Consider the following 23,491-nt stretch of genomic DNA (forward strand, 5'->3'; position numbering starts at 1 on the left):
TCACACAGACACACACACAGGGCACAGATATAAGAGAGGCTATCACTCTTGGGCCGACTGCTGTCCAGTCTCCTCCGGCCCCAGCAGAGATCTGCTCCACTCTTCACCCTGCCGTCTCACCTAACATCTCTAACCGCCACAGGCCTGCCGCCCCCTGCCCGCATCATCAATCTGTGCCGGCTCCGGCCACTCTGATTAATGATGATCTATGCCGGAGGGATAGAGGGCTCGGGGACAGGGGATACGGGGCAGGGAAAGGGGACAGGTGCTGGTGTTTTGACCACCCATGCGGTGCCACGATGCCACAGTGCCACACCATGGCGCGCCAGGGCTGTAGTTCAAGAGGGGGAGAAGGAGGAGGTTGGGAGGTGGGGGAGGGGGACAGTGACCTTCAAGTTAGGGGGCAGTGGCGCGGGGTCGCACGCGGCACCAGCTGGAAATGTCACACCGTCAGATGTCAGCGGGCAGGCTAAGTATAACCTGGTCAGCACCTGGAAGGACGTCCTCTAATTAGAAGCGTGTTCGGCCATGTCGGATCAGACAGGGACAGCACACTTGGTCACAGCCTTACACACACGCATAAAAATACACTTTCACATTTACCCACACAGACACATACAAATCTACAGTATGTCTGCAGAGGGAAACCTATATTTTACGTAGTCACATACGACAGGCATATACATTTTACACACATGTAGGCACCACACCACACACATGCTGTATCGTGCTGCACCTAAACTGTACGCAAGTGCTGTGCTGCACATAAACCACTAGTAAATACAGACTCACACAAACTTACATTCACACATTCTACTCCTCTGTGGCCTCACCAGAACAAAAACAACCCCGGGACGTGCACTCACACACAAAGTCACACCACTCCAGTGACCTTTTGGATTGTCGCTATAAATAGAGTGTATTTCCACTCAGAATCTATGTTACAGAGCCCAATGAATTATTTAGTAGCCTAATCCAATGGGCAAGTTTTTTATTCCTCCAGGCTGATGGCTCGATAACAAAAAGCTGCAGCACAGTATCAACAGGAACAATTCAGCCTACAACACCAAGCTTACGCTTTAGGCTTTGGTCTGACAGAATTTCCCAATCACAATATTCTCATGTACAATCGCTCTTGCACATCATCTTGTGAAGGCAGCACAGATCTGAGGAGGAGACGGGCATCTCTGGGTGACTGGGCATCTCTGCTGTAAGCTTCCTGCCTGTGTGAATATGTACCCTGGCCAATGTCAGCTCCCTGTGCATGGTATTGTAAGGCTGGTTCCAGCCCAGGGTTGACGATGCTATCAGCTTGTCTCCATGTTATCACACCCTTCTGACACCTGCCACCAACGCTCCTTCCATTGCCATTCTTTTCCCTCTTTCGCTCTCTCTCTCTCGCCACGCTTCTCCCTCGCGCCTCATCCGTCTCGCTGCCAGGCGCTTGTCCACTCCGCCTCACCTCTCGCTCCGTGGCCAGGGCTGCCGTCAAATAACTTCATTAGCTTTCCACCTCTGTCACGCCGGCCTGCTCTCCCTCTGACAATTGGCTGCTGTTTTCTCCAGGAGAAAAAAAAAAAGAGGGCTACGTGGGGCAGGTTGAGAACCCAACAATAGCTGACAGTGTGCTAGACACTGGACAGTGATACTGATGGCTGCAGTGGGGATGTATGGACCAGAGGTCACACACAAAAGGCCTGCCTGTGCCTGCTCATGCGGAGCTAGAAAGCGAGGGACATGCAGATTAATTCTAGATGTTCAGAAAGGGACAAAAGGAAACTAAAAACTAGACAACTCAAAATACTTGGCTTGTCAACTTGGTTTGATTAAGAGATGGTGTAACAAAGCCCACATATTTCAACACCTGAATATAGATATACAGATGCCACTATGGTGATCCCACGTGGAATACATGTGGAATTTATCCTTCAGCCAGGATAACAACAAGAAAATGCGAGAAAAATCAATGTGCATAGCACATTGGGCTGCATGAAACAAATACTCCTGGTTGTCACTGTTGACAACATTGCCCATGTACAATGCTTCAGTTCTGCCTCTGCATCATCGCCTTGGAGCAATGCATTGCATGCAAGATACTCTCCCAGGAAAAGATAAATAAGACAACTGCAGAAGCATCACGACAGATACGACACCTCCCACAACCCCCTGCATGCCAATTATTCACACCCAGCCAGGGTCAAGCTCGTTGTCCCCGTGTCACCACAGCAGGGGGTGGGGTGGTGTTTGGAGGGTGTGCAGTGCCCACTGTCATTATTAACTCTGGGTCCACTGGGCGCAGGGTAGGGGCTGTGCATTTCAAAGTGCCTCAGTGGCTTTCATCTCTGAATCAAAATGTGGATCACACTGGATAGCTAACGGTTGTGTCAGCATGCAAGGATAAAAATCAAAGGGTATCAGTCTAACACCCAGTGGAAAGCAGGGCAGCCCAAAAAATGATATGCTTATTATGTCAGAGGTCAGGAAGAGTTCACTGGCTTTTTATGCCTGGGGAACTCGGATGCAACTCTCTCTTTGCCTCTTTCTCTGTCTCCCTCACTCGCTGTCACTTTATCTGTCTCTTTTTTTATCTTTCCCTCTCTAGCTTTTTATACCCCCCCCCCCCCCCCCTCTCACAGGCCTTATGGGATTGAGGCACCGAGACAGCAGTGTAAAAGCAGGAGGGATGAGCTGCTCGTGTACACACTCAATCTGGGTTGGCAGGGAGGTCAAAAGAAATGGAGTCTAGAGGTCCCAGGAGGAACTTCCTCACCTCTCTCTCCCTGGCTGCTCCATGGCATGGCTAAGTCTCACAAAGATCTGAGACCAGTTCTACTTAGCTTCATATTCCTCTATCTTTAACTCTACCCTCCAACGAAGACAGAACGTTGTGATCAAAAGAACCAGCATTCATTAAAACCCATCATCACTCATTCAAGTTCACTATCCTCTCGTCCTGTCTTTTTAAATCCTCCCTCATTCTCCTTGAGTGATGCCCTAACTAAGATGTCCGCCACTTGACACTGGACTGACATTGTGAGGAGCCATCTTGGCTCCTCTGGGAGTTGCCTGGGCTTGATTGTGCAGTCTGGGAGTGAAGTGCAACTGGCACCCAGGGGGCATCCATGTGGAGCCGGGGTGTGCAAGATCGAGGGGGAATTAACTAAGCCAGCCCAGTCCCCGTGCATCCTAGCAGGGTCACAGGATGGCACTGAGGGCGCTAATCATTTCAAATTATGAATTCCTTTTTAATTATGAATTATGCATAAATTTTTAATTAATCTAATGTTCCCAGGGTTTTTTCCTCCCCTCCTCGCTCGAGATCTCAATCTAATTACACAGCATTAAGTGGAAGAGTGGCAGCCGTAGCCTCGACCCCGGCGCTGAACCTTGATCAACCTTTTTCCATCAATCTTGCCATTGTCTCAAAGCAGCTCATCCTTTGACATTTTGCAACATGGTGAAATGCATCTAAACACGGTCTGGACCCAATATACCTTAGCACAGCATGTTTGTCAAGTTTATTCAGGGAAAACAGATACGGTTTTCCTTTTTTAAAGAAAACTGAATCAATATGTTCTAAAACTTTTTAACATTTCATGTCACATGTCACATTCCAGCCATTTGTTTGCAAGAGACCAGATGAATAGCATTATTGTGAGCATGTTGTTCATAACAGGGAAAGCTAGGAAAGTTAAAGAGCCAATGCAGAAACAATACAACATTGACAATGGTATAAAATGAAATGGAATAAAACAGTTGTATGTCTTTATACTCTATGACTGAGCAATAGCTAACAACTGCTTATAGCTCATGGGGTACAGACAACCAGGTTCACAGCATCAATTGCAACCTGAGTTTCAGTTTGAAATACCCCATAACAAGGCCAAGAATAGGAAGATGATTGGCACTGTTCTGTTTCTAGACTAGCTTTTAAACAAGCTTCTTTTAAACAACGTAGCTTTATATGCACAATCCTTAATGCAGGGCTCCAGACCAACTTTTCCCATTGGTGTCACTAACATTTTTAGTTGGTCTCATCAACATGTTCAGAATATAATTTGCTATAATTGCTGGTCTAGAGGTTAGAGAAGCAGGCTCGTGACTGGAAGGTCACCGTTGAATCGCCAGACCAGCTGGGAGGACATGGGTGGGGAAAATGAATGAGCAACGCTATTCCCTCCCTCAACAACAACTGCCAAGGTGCCCTTGAGCAAAGCATTTAATCCCCAATTGCTCGAGTGGAACTGCTCAGTGGTCAACAGTAGAAGACTATGGAGGTACTGGGCAGCTCCCAGGTGTGATTTTCAGTAAATGTGTCAATGTGAAGCAAGGCATTGCTGGAAAAGAGCAAGCGTACTCTGTCAACTTTCCCTGGATAAAGGGTACAAAAAAATGCTCAGGTGTGACATCTCTGGGGCGGTGTGATGAAGCCTAAGCCAACAAGGTATAGTCGATGACTGTAGGTTGACTACATAAGTGCTCAAAATAAATCAAATGTTGTACTCCACTGTCTATTCATGTCCCTTACTACTACTCAACTTCACAAAAAAAGACCATTATTTACCTGCAGGATTTTGTGCCAAATATTAACTCACATGGGGACTGATTTAAACCTTGGTGATGAATATGAAAATCAAGGCGTGTCCACTGTCACATTATGATACGCAGATTCCGACTATGACTTGTCCATTTGTATATGCTCCTTTCCTTACACACCTGAAACTCTGCAATCTGTCCAGCACTCCCATCTGTCTCATGATGTAAAACAAGAAATGTACATTCTAATAACTGCCAAAGACCCCAAATAGGAAACAAAGTGTTGAGTAAAAACACTTGAATGGATTACAAATGAATCAGACAATGCAATGCTAACGACTGGTCTCAGAACAATTGGAATGTTATCTGAAGCAATCTGATGACTCTCCATAACTAAGCAATCAAGATGGGTCCTGCCATTTATGTACGCATTGGCTTGACACTGTTCCGCAAAAACATTGATCAATGGCAGATTTCATTATGTTGTGGGTTTTCCAAATGCCATATGTGCCATTGAATGTACGCATGTGATCATCAGGGTGCTGAGTGCACAAGAATAAACTTTTAGACATAGGAAAAGACAACTTTCCATGAACAGTATATAATTGGTATGTGATGCAGACATGGCAATAACAAGTGTCTGTGCAAAGTTTCATTGCTTGTTGGTGAGCTGAGTAGAAAGCAGTTGACATTAAGAAAATCATCTTTTGATATAAAAATAAGCCTTTCTGCGGTTTCTTATAGGAAAAAATGTGAATGGCCTATTATAAATGATGTTCTAAGAGTAACTTTCCAATTCAATTTTTGTGTTGTCCTAAACAAAATTGATTTTAAAGGCACGAGGTACTTAAAGGCAAAGCCTCAGGAGAAAGACATGAAAAGGCGAAAAGTCCATGGCTCCATTTTCCACCATACTGACGGGAAGGATACAAAAGCCAAGGTTTTCAGTAAACCTGTGCACAAACAAAGGCATGTCCAGTATCTCAGCATGCACATCAAATAGTCCAGGTCTAAAAAAGAACAGCTCAAACATGAATGTCTAAATCCACGCAAGACCTGCATATCTTTGTGCAGCCTGAATTGGGCCCATATTATTCAAACTGCACAGGAACTAAAATTTTAATTCAGCGTTTAAAGGGTAACACCGGTGTAATTTCGCCCATTATTGCCCATGAAAAGTCAGAAGCTACTACTGTCTTTTCTACTGTAGGTTTGCCTTGCCTCCCGGAAGTCATAGGCTCCCGTTGTTTTCACAAATGCATCAAAAACAGCTCGCAGAGACGTACTGCTGCCTTGACTAACATAATACATCATATTTTCATTTTTTCCATTACTGTGCAATGTTACTTACTACTGGTGGCAGTGAAGAGGCAAAATAAAACTTAAGGCAGAGTGGGAGGCAACATCTGGCTGGAGACGCGCAATGATCTCTTCACATTCAATTCTGGCAGAATGGAACTACTTTGATTGCAGCTGCAATGACTGTGGCATTATAAAGTCATGTTAGGAAATAATACAATACATGACGGATTAATTTAGTTAATGCAGCAGTATGTCTCTGTGAGCTGTTTTTAGTGGATTTTTGAAAACAATGGGAGCCTATGACTTCTGGGAGGTAAGGCAAACCTGCAGTAGAACTGACAAAAGTAGCATCTGACTGTGGCAAATGTATTGGTGGGTTTAGACATCTCATGGGCAATAATGGTGATGGAAAAAACTAAAATTACACTATGCTTTAGCTTATCAGCTTAATAGGCTCTTATAAGCTGCTGCCATTTTATATAGGTCCCTAAGACATTAAAGATATTAACAATTTGTGCTTACCTGACAGCTTCATAAGCAGGTCAGTGGCTGTCTTGGTAGAGATATCAGGGCTGAAGAGGGAGGCTGTGGTTGGACCACTGGGACTGGACCTGACCCCCACTCCTACCCCGACCACGGAGAGGTCCAGCGAGTTGGCACTGCTGCTGGGGCGCTCCCTGCAGATGGTAAAGGGAGAGAGCACTGACAGGTCTCTCTCCTGTGGCTCCTCCTTGATGTGGACGTGGTTGGGGGAAGGCTCAACTGGAGGGGATGTCTGCTGCCTAGAGTCTGAGTGCAAGGGGGACGCCTCAGTCCCCCTCAGGTCCGCGGGGCCACTGTCACCCATCAGGGAGCCCTCGCCCTCTGTGTCGGTGGTGACCTCCTCTTTCACCTTGACGTCTGTGCGGGGGAAGTGCTGGTGGCAGCGCATGTGAAGCTTCAGGCTGAAGTGGCGGGAGGAGGTGAAAGGGCAAAGTTCGCACTGGAACGTCTCACCCCGGTCCTGGTGCTGATGGACCTGGAAGTAAGCAGGATTTGTTTAAGTTTTGAATCACCATTTTCTCTGGCACTACAGAACACTGAGAACAGAGACGGGATGCTTCGTTTTCTGGAGGCACTGCTGCATTTCAGTAATATCCACTGGTGAGGTGCTATAACAAACATGCCATAGTGTTTAATTGTGCCATGTAGAACAGTATATTAGAGGTGACTTTAACTAAAGCATGCATATCCTTTAGTGTCAGCAATTAGTTACATCCCGAGAGCCATAATAGCCACTGGGGACAGTTGATGTGTAAGGGGGAAAGGGTCACAGGTTAAAGAAAGGACATGAGCCCATATCATCTCACCTTCATGTGGGACTTGAGATTGTCTTTGCGAGCACAGCGGAAGGGACACAGGGGACACTGGTGGCTTTTCAAGCCTGTGTGGATGACCATGTGTCTCTTCCAGTAGCTCTTGCGTTTGATGACCAGTCCGCACACAGGACATTGGAACGGCTTGCCACCATCCTCAGGAGAGCCTTGAGGGGACAACAGGTCATTGTTATCATTTACAAATTATAGTTCTGGCTCAACCTCAGCTGGTCATTAAAATCCAAGGAGTTTCAGAATAGCTAGACTTAAGTATTTTAGAGCAATGCAAAATTTATTGAGCAAAATGAACCGTGATTTGCTTCCTGTGAAGAAATAAAAATCATCTCTTACAGTCAATGGTAACTCTGACTGTGTTCAGGTCTGTGAGAGACTACTTCCACACACCTAATAGTGAAAACTATCAAGGGAAATGCCAGCTGGAAGCAATGGAACAATGGAAGTAAAAACTCAAGCATGTTTTAGTATCTCGATTATTGTTGTTGGCTTCATATCCGGCATCCATTACTGTTTAATTGGTCTTATTAGAAAGAGGCATGATTGCATTACAAATTCTACAAGGGCCTGTCAGGATGGCTTCATAAGTATTCCAGTGCTGTTCCTTGAAAAACATCTGGTAATCAGTGTTTGGTGAAATTACTGTGCTCAGCCATTCATTGACCTGAGGTGTAAAACCTCGAGACTGCCTATTTGCAACAATAAACCGCCATCTGCGGCCCAACCTCTCCAAGCGCAGAAGAGATCACCACGCAAAAACGACTTCTGCTTACTCTAGGATGAGGCAAGTGAAGCAGAAATAAAAATGGAGAGGTACGTGTGGGTTAGTGCCTTAGCCTTGGTACTTACATGCCTGTTTCCTATGTAATCAAGATCATTTTTTAGAAAAGAGAGGTATGCTTCACATATATATGCAGAGTGTCGTACCTACCAGTGCAATACAGTTTTATAGCGGAACTGGCAAGGGACTACAATAAAACAAGACATGACAGTCAATAATCAAGGTCACATTTTTCAGTCTGGCGACCAAACAACTACCTGCATTTTTACAGCGCTGCTCGACCTTGACGGCTTGCGGGTTGGAGCAGACCCCCTTTTTAGCATGCAGATCACAGAATATTACATCGACTGCCTCATCTGTCTGAAGTCAATTTGATCCAGCCATTTTAGATTTGGCGGGGTTACGACACAATCCCTCAAAAGTGGCCATCCGTCTCCCTGAAAACATTCTGTTCTCCCTAAAGGCTGTTCAGTTAGAGCCTGCCCTTTCAAGCTTTCTCTCTCCGTCTGTCTGTAAGAGTGAGATCGCTGTGTGCACGCTTGTTTGGGTTATATGTCTAAGTCTGAGTACACACTTATAGAATATACTGCATGGCCATTTGTGAGTTACTCAGAGAGAGAGAGAGAGAGAGAGAGAGAGAGAGAGAGAGAGAGAGAGAGAGAGAGAGAGAGAGAGAGAGAGAGAGAGAGAGAGAGAAGAGAAGAGAAAAGAGAGAGAGAGAGAGAGAGAGAGAGAGAGAGAGAGAGAGAGAGAGAGAGAGAGAGAGAGAGAGAGAGAGAGAGTGCACGCATCTGTATCCAGTCAGTGGAAAGTATGATGTGTTTGGCCTTAAGTCTGCTGTGCTGATCAGTGCAGAGGGCTCTGGTTAGTGGGGGTTGAAGCCAGGAGGAGGCTGCTGAGATGGATATGGACTCCAGGGCTCCCCACTGTGCCGAGCACACACTGACGGCCCCCTTTTGGCAGCGCGCACATCCGAGCGCAAACGAGCTGGTCTGGGAAGGCAGTGAGGTCTCAGTCGGAACCCCCCGTCGAGCCCACAGACCATTTCCCAGACTAGAAGGCCAGCCAGGGCTGTTTTCTCTCGGCTCTGCTCTCTGCTCGGCTGACAGTTAAACTGAGGCTACACTACTCGCTACTTCAGCGTCACTGAGGTGAGAACAAAACCATTACAAAACTGGGGAAAACATATCACGGACGTTCAGAACTGTGCCATTTCTGATAATTGCATTTTAGGAATTATGAGAGAACCATCTACTCTACTATTTTGTGTTAGTAATGCATTTTTATCCATTTGGTTTTGCATTTCCATTGCTATATTCGTTTTGAAGTAACTTTTAATTACTGTTGAATTTGAAGAAGTATACTGGTTGCAAAAACATTTTTTAAAACAGATAAAGATCTCTTGAACTTCAGGTAAATTTGTACCACAATTTTTCAAAAGAAAAGGGCAAGGTGACAGAGGAAGAAAACTTTCCATATATGAAGTGCTGCAGGAATGCTCTTGAACCTTTGTAGTCTCTCTTCAATACAAATAGTAAGGTCTTTTCATTTTATTGTAATAACCTTGCTTGAGCTTCTGTGTTTAACTGACAGCAAGAATCACTGAAGAAAAAAAAACATCTTTCCAACTGGCAATTCACTCTCACTCTCATTATAAGCCACTTTCAAAAATATTGGTAATACCATTATTTCCAAAATAGCTGAATGGAGTACTACTACAACTATGGACATAGTGGTATTGGTTGAGAGGTCAATTAAGTTACCTGCTTGGCTGCTAGGTTTTCCTCTGCTCTTTGGGGTGGAGGGCAACAGCAACTCTAGGCCCTGGGTGGGTGTAGAGGGCGTGGGGGCCTTCTGGTTCCTGTCCAGGAGGGGCTTCACATCCTCCTGGAGGACCCCAGCACTGGCCAGGGGAGAACCCTCTTTCTTCTCTGCTAGCAGGTTCCCCGCTGCCCTGGCTGCCACCTCTTTGAGCAAGGCAGCCGAGGAGGTCATTGACACCAACGAGAGGAAGGAGCTGGCCGAGGCTTGGTGGTCAGTAGCAGCGCTGGCCGTTGACGAGGCTTGGCTCCGTTCACTGACTTTCTTGGAAAGTGCTGCGAGGGTGGAGCTAGCCGACTGCGGGCTGAACGGGGAGGTGAAGGCATCAAAGCGCACCACATCTTCTCCTCGACCACCTCCCCCAAGGGTGGAGACTGCGGAGGAGGCAGAGGTGGAGGAGGAGGAAGAAGAAGTTGACGAGGAGGAGGCCACTGCATTCTTGTCTTGAAGTACAGCATTTGCTGCTGCTTTTAGCTTCTGGATGGCAGAGTCCGGGGACAGGCTGGAGCCGCAGGGCGCTGAGCAGCCGGCCGGTGGCCACTTGTCTGCAACACCCACCCATACAAAGCCGCTGCCGTTGCTAGGGGTGACAGAGGAAAAGGGGTCAAGGGGCTCTTGCTTGATGTTGGTGACTGAGGGTGCCAAGGAGGCTGGTGAGGCCGAGGCTGAGCTGCTGTTGTTGTTGTTATTGGCCAGTTTTCGGGCAAGAGCACTTAGCTGCTGGGCATGGTGGGAAGACGGGGAGAGAGTCAGGGGTGGGGCTAGACCTATGGGAGGAGACTCTCCCCCAGCACCCCCCCTGGATGACCGGCCCAGGAGCTCCCCAGCTTCAAGTTTCAATGACCCAGCCTCTAGGAGGCGCCGTAGGTTGCTGCTGAGGGGCTTCCCCAGGGCGCGAGAGGCTGCCTCGCCGTACAGCGATGATACCACTGAGGAGAGTGTGTCCTGAGCAGAGAACGCACCCCCGTCCAGTCCAAGAAGCTCCAGAGAGGCACGGTGGACGGGTGTGGGGCAACCCAGTGAGCTCTCGCCTCCAGAGGTATCATGGTCCCCGGACCCAGCGGTGACTCCGGGCCGTTCGTCAGGAGAAGAGCCCCGGGGCAGGAGGAGCTCGTCCTGGGCGTCTCCGTAGGATGACGACTCTGAGCGCGTGTCAGAGGCGTTCCCAAACCAGCTTTCCTCCTCCACAGGACCGCCATCAGGCCCTCCCTCCTCGTTGCTGTCCACATCTAGGAGAGGAGAAAGGACAAAGAATTTACTATGAGGGAACAGAGACGAAAACATTGAGAATTTTGTGACGGAGACGCAGATCATCTACTAGGTCTGTATCTGTATGGAGGGAATAAAGTCAACACATTGCTTTCGTTAATAGACAGACTTGGGCATAATCTTTCAGCTAGAACACAAAGGTTGTGAATTCTGAGTAAGAACTGTGAACATCAGGCACCTATTTTGTAACAGTTAAAAAAAGGAGGTCACCATAGCCTCTGGCTGACGGCAGTCAGGCAGCTTTTATCTCTAGAAATCACTGAAATATACAGCCTATTACCATCCTTGATTTGTCAACTGTCACATAGCAAAAGCCACTTGTACCACCAGGAAGCCAAACTAGGACTAGGATTTTGACATCTCATTATCCAAAGTAAGCATTCTCAATTACCAGCCCAAGCACAAATCAAATGGCCCTTTAAAGCTGCAAAATAGACTTCAGTGCTCACAGCAGGGGTAACAGCAAGCAGACAGCTAAAATGAGTTGCAACGCAAATTCAACCTTTTTCTTATATATTGGCAGCTTCCCACAAGGTGCATCCAAGATGGTTGAGTAATTTAGATTTTTCTGTCCTTTTTTAACCATATTTTTTCCCACCCTTGGTCTAGAAGAGCCTAGTAAAGGGGTTACCATGACGACGGGTCCTTCTGGGAGGCTAGACAGCAAAGATTAGGGTAATGGAGGTTACAGAACTAGATTAATATTCATGAGCCTGCAGATACCACCGGGGAGCCAATAAGGATAGGGTTAAGGTCACCAAGGGTCATTAATATACACTTCATGTATCAATATTCATAAGCAAAACATTACAGCTTGCCAGACAAGGGCGAACAAAGAAAAGTGAATATTCCTGATACATATTAACAAACCTCCATAAGAATATGTCAAAGCCTGGGCAAAAGAAAATGTCAAAACTGATTTTTTTTCTTTTCTCTGGGTTACTGTATACAACCTTAACAAAGCATGATTCTAATGCATATGAACCAGCTGAAATTTACTGGATAAATAGGGCAATCATGCATTTGCAAAACTGTGAAGCAACAAAATAATTATTTAAAATGTCTCACAGACACACACCACACACACACATACACATACACACACACCCAGGCTGTCTTCACCCTGACGACCCTAACAGAGGCCTGGTGGGCCTGCTCTCTGTTTACAGGCAAAGGCAGAATGGTTGCCAGGCAACCCCAGCCCAGCGACCTGTTGGGATCATTAGAGTTGGCTGACATCTGGCCAGCGTGACTGACCACGGTCCACAAAGGTGACCACAATCACAGCCCACTATGACCGCTACTCTCCTGCTGCAACAGATATCAAACAGGGCTTACACACTTACTAACAACATCTTCTCATCTCTATCTCTCACACACATACACACTGCCATCTTACACTTTACAGTATTTACACAATCAAACGCTCACACAAAATGTCAGATGCCAAAAACAAAAGCAATGGATTATGCAATAAAACTGGCCTAAGGGCATTCCTCTAAACATCTAAAAACCCATGTCTAATAGAACCTGCCTAGGCCTACAATGCAAGATATAATAGACTGATGAGCATACATGGTGTGCATGACCCTCCTCATTTCTTAAGGCTGTCATAGAGGTGAAAGAAAACCTCAGATTGTGCTGATTGTGACACACTGATTTCCCATGCTCCTTGAAGCTTTTTGTCACCTGAGTAGGGTTAACAGGAATGAAAGAGAGGGAGAGGGAGAAAGAGCGAGTGAGTCATGCAGGGCAGGGCTTGACCCGTTTCCATGTGACATGCGAAAAGCAGCAAGAGCCTCTAATGGCTGTAATGTGGTTAGAGGGAAATGGCTAGATTGCTGACCCAAGGTCTCAGCTTTGAGGCTGAACTCTCTTGCTTCCTAGGTTCACTGGTAAACCTCAGGGGTGGGGGGGTGTGAGGTTGGGGGGCAACTGAACGCAACACTACACCGCTAGGCTTCTGCCAGAATGCTACAGTGCACTGATGCGCTCTGCTACCGCGGCTTTGTGTGACACAGGCGAGCCACCCCGTGGGCGGGATGACATTTCCCAAGGTCATGGTCTCCGGCCCGAGCTCTCAGGGGGCTTTGTCTGAGCTCCCTACTCGCGACCACTGCTGTATGCCCACCACACACACAGGCAGAAACATATGCACGTGCACACACACGTTTAACTACAAATATGCAGCCAAGAATGTGATTAAACGCAACCTAAAGCCCCTCCCCCCAACTGCATTCTTTTTTTTTTTCTGTGACACACATTCAACTGCCTTGCCTCCAGTACAGTGGCTGGCTAGGCGACAGTGACTGCAACCCCCCCCAGTGATGGAGGCAGGGAGATACGGGCCGAGGCGGCAAGCGTCTGCCACTGAAAGGGAACCATTTAGCGGTGTAATGGCGGGGATGACTTGCATGTTGAGACAAACAGCTGCGGGGTGCTCAGCAGTCCGGATCTGTTATCACTCACACACGGGTGATTCAGTGGTGCAGCGGCGGGGGATTCTCTCGCTGGGCCACAGACGTATAGCGCCACCGCATTATAGACAAAGAGAGAGCAATAACGAGTAAGAGTGACAGCAGAGGCTACAGAACGAGTGGGCCTATAGAATTTAAGACCAGCTAGAATAAACTGCCTGAAGCCTGACCACACAGAGATCTACTCTGAGGAACTAAAAATAGTGATATGTAGCTCCACTATAACTTACAGTGTTTGGAAATCCATGTGTTGTGTTGACCTGTCAAAACAAGAGACAGGGAGCCCACGGACTGTGACTACAGCTAAAAACAGTTGGACATCACAGGTAGCCTACTTGTTCATTGTTTCACCATGCAGTGCTGTCAACAATCTCCATTTATGAACTTGGCAGGATTATTTTGGCCATGGCTTTTCTAGGGCAGAGTGGTGTGTGTTTGTGTGTGTGTGTGTGTGTATACGCACATACATTTGTGTGTTTTGCTGGGCTCAGTACAGCCAGATTTCAGCTAACCTTGTCACACACACAATGATCCCTGGTAAAGGGAGGTGGGAGAGTTAGAGGAGGGAGAGAAGAGCAAGGGACTGGAGTAAAGGTTGTTCGGCAGGTCACCCACCACATGACTTGCGTGAGGCTGCCGACCAACATATTCCTTCTCTTTCTCTCTCTCTCTCTCTCTCTCACACACACACACACACACAAACACACACACAGCTATTCTGTGACTTAGCCAGGCATGAAAATTGGCCTCACTGACCCCAGGCCTGAACGGGGTAGAGGGAGAGGAGGCGGAAAGGGGAAGGAAGGAACGGATGGAGGGATGGATAAGGGAGGGGTTGCTTTGGCTGGGCAGGAGAGAAGAGGAGGCCATTAGCCGATTAAGGCTGGACGGGTGCATCAATACTGTGCCGATGTCAAAAGGAGAGTCATGCCCATGAGCTAATATAGCAACGACAGAGAGAGAGAGAGAGAGGGAAGAGAAAGAGAAAGAGAAAGAGAGAGAGAGAGAGATCACAGCGGAAAGACTAACTGATTAGTGACAAGCAGCAGTGGTGGTGCAGGTCAAGGAATCACCGAAAACTGCAACGACTGCAGCCCGGCAAACCATAAAACCTGTCAAAACATTAAAGACTACCACAACATACCAAGACTAAAGCCATCGCATCCACACTGCACCTGAATTGATTATCCTCACATCTTCCCTGCTATGACTGCGAGGGGAAGGTAGTGGTGTGGTGTGTGTGTCTGTGTGCGTGTGTGTGTTTAGGCGTGGGTTAAGGAGGGAGGGCAGGGGGGTGAGGACACAGGGAGGAAGGGAGTGAGTATGGATGTGGTGGAGAAGGAGCCACGGCGGTAATTAAGTGTCCGGCTGGGCCTGGCGGGGGTTGCCACGGCCGCGGGCTATGCTAATGAGCGCGCCCGGCGGTCAGGGCTGCCTTATTAGCGCTCACTGGACAATATGGTGGGAGAGACGCTCTACCGGCGGGCTCACGTCTCTGCAAATGACTAACAGTTCTCCCGAGGAGGAAGGTAATTCCATTAATTGGGACGCATTGGATCAGGATCTCTTCCCTTCTCTTTTTCGTAATCTCTCACTTGCTTGCTCTCTTTCACACCCACACTTTCTCTCTCTCTTCCTGTCTGTGTCTCCCTCTATCCCTTCCCCTATGTCTCACTACCCTGGAATATGATGTAAAAAATACAGATGCTCTAAATATAACCAGCTGGATGTGGCTGAGCTAGCAGACATAAATTCCTCCCCCTTCACATGAATTTATGGGTCATCAATCTTAAATGTAGTTGTTTTTCTCTCGCTCTTTTGGAGGAGCAATGTGATAATTGCTCTAAAGTTTATCCATCATGTTATTTCTGTTATGAAGCAGATGAAACATGACAACCAACGAGAGTACGGGCAAGATCGGTGATCAGTGAGGCAAAATGTCATTACAGTAGGCAGCTCATTGTCTTTTGTTGATCTTGGTGCTGGACTGGTGCCCTGTGCACTTGGGAAGTAACACCACCCTTTGCCATTTAAAAAAAGTGCACCTTCGACAGACTGTCCTCTTAGCATCCAGTAGTTTAATATACATGTAGCAGTAGAGTTAGTTAAACCATTAGACAGCCATCTAGCCATCGGTAGGCTGACACTGTGTCTTGATCCAGAGGTAAAAATTCCTCCCGTGTATCGATCAAGGTTCAGCTTATCACATCCCGCTCTAACATTAGGAAAACTACACCCAAGAACTTCCAACTCCCCACCATTTCAAAACTCTATAGCTAACTAGACCTGTTATCCTGTCCAACTGGCAGTCTGTGACAAAGATAACCCAGAAAGCCCATCTTTTAGTTGGAATCTGAGGTGAGGTGACACTCACAGTGCGGATCAGGGTTCAGGCAGCAGGGCTATATATAATGGTGGTTGAGTCGTATTGAAATGTAGTGCAAATTACCATCTGTGTATTTTCGGCCTTGGCCTCCGTGGTTTGTGGGTACTTTGGGCAGCATGCCAGAGGTGAAACAGGAAGGAGAAGTGTTCTTGGAAGAGAATGAGACGACTGAGAGCCCCAGACCTCTGAAATTCCTCATTGCAGATGGAGCGCCCTTTACCCCCTGGTTTATTTTTCCCTTCCATTTTTAGCATCTCATGTTTTAAAAAAAACCCACATGCTCATAATCTCAGATGTGTCATCAAAGCTATGGCCTTAAACTGCTGGAGGGAGAGAAGTGGTAGGCTATGTCTATTGCATCTTTGCAGCAAAAACCGATACACTGCAAAGATTTGTGATTAAAGGGGAAAACAACTACATTTCATTTGTCACTTTATTGTCCTGCCCTAGAATGATTCAGCCCTGAGCGTTTGATACAAGGACTAGCAGTATGTGACAGCAGAACTTGAGTTTTACATGCATTTGTTTTATTTATAATGTTTGTAAAGGTAGGGGTAAACAGACCTGTTTTTCAACATAAGAGGTGGAAAAAATCGTGTCAAAAAAAGTCACAAAGGATTCACAAAGCCCTTGTTCACATATTCCATTCAAAAAGCTGCAACTCGTGCAACTCAGAACTCAATAGCAGGAGGGAAAAATATTACTGAAAATCAAACTCAGCAGATATCTGACCTGCAATCTCCAATCTCCAATCTGACCTGTTGTCTATCTTATCATTTCATCTGACTGACTGTTCACCTGCTAGATGAAGATACAAAACATTGGCAAGAACGACCAATTTTTGTTTGCGCTGCTCGTAGCACAGGACGTGATCTTGGGCTATTACAGTGTGCTGTGCAATTCCCGCAATAGCTAGTTTTGTAATTTTGCCATGTTTGTTAATAGATAGTGCCAATTTCAATTGTGCAGACAAAAATGTCATGGCATGGAGTGAGACCATTACAACCAAACAGGCTGGGCAACTAATTGACTAAAAGTTGGAAGCACTAGTATTTAGGCTATAGTCTATTTAAAACATGTTGTCAACACTTAGGAGAGAACACTATTCATGCCCTGCTTGTGTTCTTGAACAACACACTGAATCCCTACCAGGTATACGTGTGTCCTCCCTATGGAGGAGGGAAAGCAAAAACAGAATTTCACTACAGGGATTAATAAGGTCCCGCCTTATTAGTCTTAGTCGAACAGTTCACTCTATGTTAGTGAACACACTATCCTGTCCCTCATAGCCAGACGCAAAAGAGAAGAGTGTGTTCTGCCCCCAAATCCTGGGTCGGGCAACATAAGTTTTGTAATCAATCAGTGGTTTGCAGCATCTCTTCCAGGCAATCATGGAATGATTTTGAAGAAAGAAAAAAAAGTCAAGTCACCATGATCCCTGCAATGTTACAAACTCAACCAACATAAATTCAGAAGAATTCCTGACATTTTTTCTCTGCGGCCCACTATTCAAAGTCTGCTGGTCTCCATTATGGCTTATTGACTCCATTATATTTACTTGCGTAGATGAAGGGTTGCACGAGTTGAGTCTTAAGTGTAATCATGTCACGATTTTAGTTTCTACAATAATAATAGAATATTGGCATATTGTAATACCAAAACCTGTCATTTCACTTAAGACAACCCACTGTAGCTGAAAATTGGCAAAGAGTCCTAAAATCATTGAGATGAATAATAATGATTAGTAATTGTGATCACAATACCTCACCAAATAACCAAGATTATAATTTTAGCAATAATTGTGCAGCCCAAGCTTGAAAACATCATATAGGTTACTGCATCATCCAACTAATGTTCTCTGTTGGTGTTCGAATAAATATTTTTTTCAGTGTCAGAATGTTTGAATCATCCATTTCACATGAGACTGTCAAATCCTATCGCTGTAAAAAAAGAATTCTTCCAAGTAATAATTAGGCTGCATTTACAATGTTAGAAGTGGCGATGGGGAAACACTACTGGACACTCTGCTGAAAGTTAACTCCTGACATTTAAGACAACAGATTCATGACCACACTTCCACACTTCGCTTAGTAAAGATCCACAAAAAGCAAAATTGGACTCATGTGGACAACCGGACTCAGAGAGCAGACTATGAGACCAATACAGGTGCCAGGGTGGATGTGTGTCTGCAAAAGCTTTACTGTATATGTGTGATGTGTCTCCACCCCCCACCCCACCCCACCCCACCCATAGGGATGTCAGAGCAGAGGGTCAGCTACACAACCCAGGAGTTGGTGGGGATTCAGTGTCTTGCTCAAGGACACTTCAGCAGAGCGGACAAATGCGCTTTAACCCAGGTGGTCCAGTTGAAGGACAGTCTCTCTACTCTACTGCACCACCTTGATGCCCACTAGTAGCAATACATCTTTTAATAAACTGCACCTGGCAATTTCACATGTTGGCAGCCACATAAGGCAGTGAGAGGTAAATGTTTGAAATTTTGAGGACTTCAATAATGTAACGCAATGTTAGTTAACTGCACACAGCACACTCATGTTTACCAACCTGGCTGGTGTGTGATTGCTTTATACCAAAGGATACCAAAGGGATGAGAGAGGCAAAATATACAAGATCTAGCGTTTCTGTTGACAGAGCACTTGCTTGTTGTTTAGTTCAAGTTATGTATTTCACTCTTTTTCTACGATGTCTCAATTTGGGGGAGATGGGACGCTCTTCTCTGTTGCATCCCGACTTGGTGATTTAGGCTGATAAAACGCATGTATTTACACATAAAAGCCTTGCCTAGTACAACTTTAAAAAAGTAAAATAAGCATTAGTAAGACACTGCCATGCTTCCAATAAATAGATTTTTAAAACTGAATAGCCACATTTGATTTTGAGATTTTTTTTAAAGAAAAGTGGGCATTCCACTCACTAAGTATTTCTATTTTTTATTTAGACAGTGGGAAAGTACAGAGGGAGACATAGTAGAGAAATTGCTGGTGGGATTCAATCCAAAACCAGCAGGGGCTAACATGCTGCTCCAGAGGTGGGGAACTTCACCACTCAACCTTCTCAGGGCAGCTAGTTGAGTGGTTCAGTCTTCCAAAGGAACCCTAACTTGTATGTTTTTTGCCATTATTTTAGATAGTAATATTAATTTAGCCTATATTTCTAACCCTAACGCAGCGAGCAAAACTAAAAATAACCACTTTTTCATAATGTATTAGTATAACATGTTCATAATTTTACAGCAAAGTGACTGAACAATAAGCAACAAAAAGTAAATGACTAATTGTGAATAATTATTTTAACAACAGTTCCAACACATCACAGATTTTAACAACTTTCACAACGTTGTAAAATTCCAAATTATAAAATGGCATTTATTCTCCCATTATACTCATGAGTCTGGTAAGTCGGCCCTTGTCATGTGTCATGCGGGCATTACGTGTGCGTTTGTAGTAATTGTAAGTGCCTTTAAAAATCAGCCACCTCAGTCCGACTTACTTGAAAATCCCTAACAAAGGGTACAGGACAGATTTATCATCTTCAACGCAAGGACACCGTCGCGTCCATGACAAAAGAAACAGGCTTTTACTTTTCACTTTGTAATTCGAGGCAGCCACCACCATGTCAACTCCACACAACTCGCCGCATTGCTGGTCCCTGACTAACTCTGAGGTGGCATCCAATCTGATTGGGTAGGAAAAAGCACAACAGAAAGGAGAGCAGGCCAGTGCCAGAGCGGAGAGGCAAAGATAACCGGCTTATTACTAGGTGAGAAATAGAAAGACCAGAAACTTTTTCTTCCCCCACAGACACTGGCCTGGCCAATCAACTGGCCACAACGTCTTACTGGCCCCGGGTCATTGGGCAATCCTTATTGTCAAACCCTGTGCCAGAATTTATACTTTATTATGAATGACTTGTTCTATGCTTGCCTAATTCTGGTTATGAGTTATGAGTCATACTTTTTACTGAATCTGACAGGCGCTGGCAGATCATCTCAGCATAGTCATGTGAAAAGTAGATCTCATGCCCAACAAGGTTGCCCACACCTGCCCTGATGGCACATCAATGTACATCAATGAAATAACATAAGAGAAAATGTGACTCTGACAATAATAGCCACAATGATTTTCTGGAGATCAGGGTACTTTGTGGTTCAGAGCTGATAGCACTACTATAATTTAAATGTATTTAAATGTCAAAGGTCAAACATACTATGCCTCCACAAAGTCAGTCTCCCACTCATTGTCAGTGCAGTGTCTCTATGCTATACATCACAAATTGAAGTCTTGGTTCACTGGATTCTAATTTCTGAGAAAGAGTTTTTCATGCTCATAAACACTGATAGGGCCGTTCTATCTCATAGGAATAGCATATGTGGGTGGCATTCTCCTTTGTGAAACTGAATACAGGCAAGCACATGCATCACACTTCACACAAGACCGCATATAGCTGAAAAAAAACAACCTTTTGGAGTCATTACATGGAGATGCAACAGGCCAAAAAATATCCACAATTCCGCCTGTGAGAAATTTGCACTCACAACAGCACACAATATTTTTCTTTGTTCTTCCTTTAAATGCTTAATGATGGATCGTTTACTCAACCTGTACTTGGGGGCGTTACAGCCATTATAGTCATAGACAGCTTTGCAACTTGCTCTGGGGGCAGAGACCAGCACTGCATGGAAGTCAGTAAGGCTAAATGGCTAATATGGTCTATTGTATCATTACAGAGCTGTTAGCCTGGAAAACGTCTAAAAGTGCAACATCATTTCAATGTCGATGAATATAAAAATATAAATTGCGTGATTATTTCTTGGTTTTTTTCTTAGAATTCATGCTACATGTCCATGCTAGCACTGTGGCTAATCAGCACTCATTGGCTGAAAGGGTTTATGAATAATAAGTAGCTGAATCCCATGTCTGCACGACTCTTTTACGACACTTGGTGCGAGCAACCTTGTCGACAGCCACCTCGCCCTCTGTAATCTAATCTCACTACCTAGAATTAATAAAATAAAACAGGATTAAATAAAATCACGGCTCACAGAGTCTTCAATACTTCCACACTCGGCAAAACACCACTGCCATAAAAAGTTTACTACTGCTGGAAATCATGTTTACAATTGATGCTATCAGACGTACATTAATTATTCATGAGATAATGGGCAAAAACAAACCCATATGATAATAATAATAATAATAATAAACCCATAGCTTTACATCTAGAGCAAATACTACCTGGGTCGTATGTCAGTAAATTCAGTCCACAATGGGAGCTTTCAGTCATTCACATGACACTTTTATGCCAACTCTCCATTCCATCTGGACTCTCTGCGAGAAAGAACGCCATCATATTTGACCACTAGGGGTAAAGGTGCGTTTTTCGAATTGCATGTCTGTGTAACCCATAAAAACTCTGTGGGTGCGTTACATTTTGATCGACGTTGCCAGATCAAGGTGCTGTGCTGAGGGCTCGGTTCCAAAGTATCATGCAGCCTCTACAATGGTCTGTTTGTTTGTGTTTACTACAAATTGGCATGCTAGCAAATCCAAAAAACAGCACGATACCCAATTTATTACAGCAAGTATGGTGATATGACTACAATCATATTTCAACCCTGCTTCTTTATTTTTTCATTGCCCTCTCATATATAAAATACTGAGTAATTAGTTGCTGCCATTAAGCATTAGGCTAGCATTCACCAATGCAATGTGCCCCCCACTCTCATATTTTCTTCATATCGGAGGAACTTGTCGTGAACTGAGTTCAGATTACCATTTCATGTGGTCTTGAAAACTATTAATTATAAGCCACATAATATAGTCAGATCCCATACATTTTTGTTACTGGTCAACAAAGTAACCTCATTCAGCAAGACTGGATGTCACACCACCATTCTCAAGAAGACAGGGTACATTCTTTGAAAAAAGTGCTAAATGAACAGGCCATCACCCTGCTGCGTCGTTTTCTGGCATACTGAAGCTGCTCACAGAGGTGATTGTGTGTCTGTAGAAGAGAAGTGAGAGAGAGAGTAGGAGGGTGGAAGGTGGGAGTGTGTACAGCATCCATGTATTGTTTGTAAATCGCCCTACTGGCAAAGGGACACTCAGCCGCTCTATAGCAGCCAGTCAACCCAGAGATACAAAGCGTGGTCCAGCGGGAGGTGGGGGTAGAGTGAGGGGTAATTCTATATGTGCATGTATGTAAGGGGACTGTGTGTATGTAGGAGCGAAAAAAGGCAATGTCTGTTTGAGACGCTTAGAAAGGACAGCAGGAGAGAATGAGGAAAAGAGTGGGCAAGGAGAAAGAGGGAGAATTGAGGGGGAAAAAAGATGGCTTTTTTTATGGTGGTATTGGGTTGACGGCTGTTTGGCAGAGGCGCCCAAGGCAGTGCCTGCTTGGATTTTAGCCTGTCACTTAGGACAGGGACACTAATCAGGATTGGTCCCGGTCCCTTCCCCAGGAAAGGGGGAGCAGTTTCAGGCCATTATAAAAAAAACGGAGAAAGGGGGAGCGAGAGAGAGAGAGAAGAATTGCCGTGGCACAGCAGGAAATGCTAACCGCTAACCTCATTTACATGCAGGTCCAGAGAGAACGGGGGGAGAGCTTATTCCATTTCCAATCTCCATGTTAAATGCTGGCCAGGGCAGCTGATGGGAATGAGAGGCATTGTTCGCCCCATGCTGCTCTTTCCCTCTCCGTTACACCAATACCTGCCTTGCTTTCCTCAAGGTATAAAAAGACACATTGCCTCAATCTCGACCTGAAAGCTATATGAACCTAACATGCAATGTATGCAGCTGTTTACTTTGTGCAGACAATGTGCTGTTGCCAACCCTCATAGGTCTATCTGTTCTGTCATAACCAGGTTGTGACCTGAGGCTGCCGCATTCAAAGCCATCCTTCACCCACTGAGTCTGTTCTGTGGCATAATGATTGCTATGACAACCATCACTTAAAGCCACGGGTAGGTGGAGGAGAGATGTCAGGTTCTCGTCTACTCCTCTGATGATCTCATTTCTGGCTGGCAGGTACAACAAGGTCAAACCACTGAAACTGGAAAAGTGGCTGCTTGCTACATGCAAATGACAGAACCGAGTTTCCAAACAATTACACTGCCCTGTCCAAATCGACATAGAGCTAAGCTCTGAGAACCACGGGGTGGAAAAAAAAAAATCAGGGGAGTCAGAGAATGAGATGTAGAGGGAGGGATGGCTGTCTTTGGCCAGCTATGAGCACAAAGTCTGGCTGTGCGTGCCAAATGAGGTTTTTAAACGGTTTTTCTGGGAGGATTTGTGCTAATCTAGAAAACCTTCTGGAGGAAGTGCAAATACATCTGCCGCTGACCACTCCCCTGTAGAGTACGAGGGATTAATGACATGGCAATCTGAACCAACATGGCCCCCATTCAAAACACTCGTGGGGAGAGGGAACACACAGGCAATCATTGGCTGAGCCATCTGATTCAGTTCTCTTCAGAATACCTAGCTTTGATTTTTTTTTTAGAGGCTACTCTGCTATTTTGTCCATC

The 23,491-nt window shown here is 45.4% G+C and overlaps 1 protein-coding gene across 1 annotated transcript in view; it reads right to left on the reverse strand.

Moving 5' to 3' along the window:
- The window catches only part of znf827 (zinc finger protein 827), a 47,258-nt gene extending 31,198 nt beyond the window's left edge, over positions 1–16,060 (reverse strand). The window contains exons 1-4 of the mRNA XM_071912462.2: positions 16,006–16,060; positions 9,753–11,039; positions 7,188–7,360; positions 6,361–6,856 (exon numbers count right to left, since the gene is read on the reverse strand). Coding sequence (XP_071768563.1) covers positions 6,361–6,856; positions 7,188–7,360; positions 9,753–11,039; positions 16,006–16,060 — 2,011 coding nt within the window. The remainder of the gene's footprint in view (positions 1–6,360; positions 6,857–7,187; positions 7,361–9,752; positions 11,040–16,005) is intronic.
- Between the last annotated feature and the right edge of the window lie 7,431 nt (positions 16,061–23,491).

This window comes from Centroberyx gerrardi, chromosome 3, assembly GCF_048128805.1.
Source record: "Centroberyx gerrardi isolate f3 chromosome 3, fCenGer3.hap1.cur.20231027, whole genome shotgun sequence".
Lineage (NCBI taxonomy): Eukaryota > Metazoa > Chordata > Actinopteri > Beryciformes > Berycidae > Centroberyx > Centroberyx gerrardi.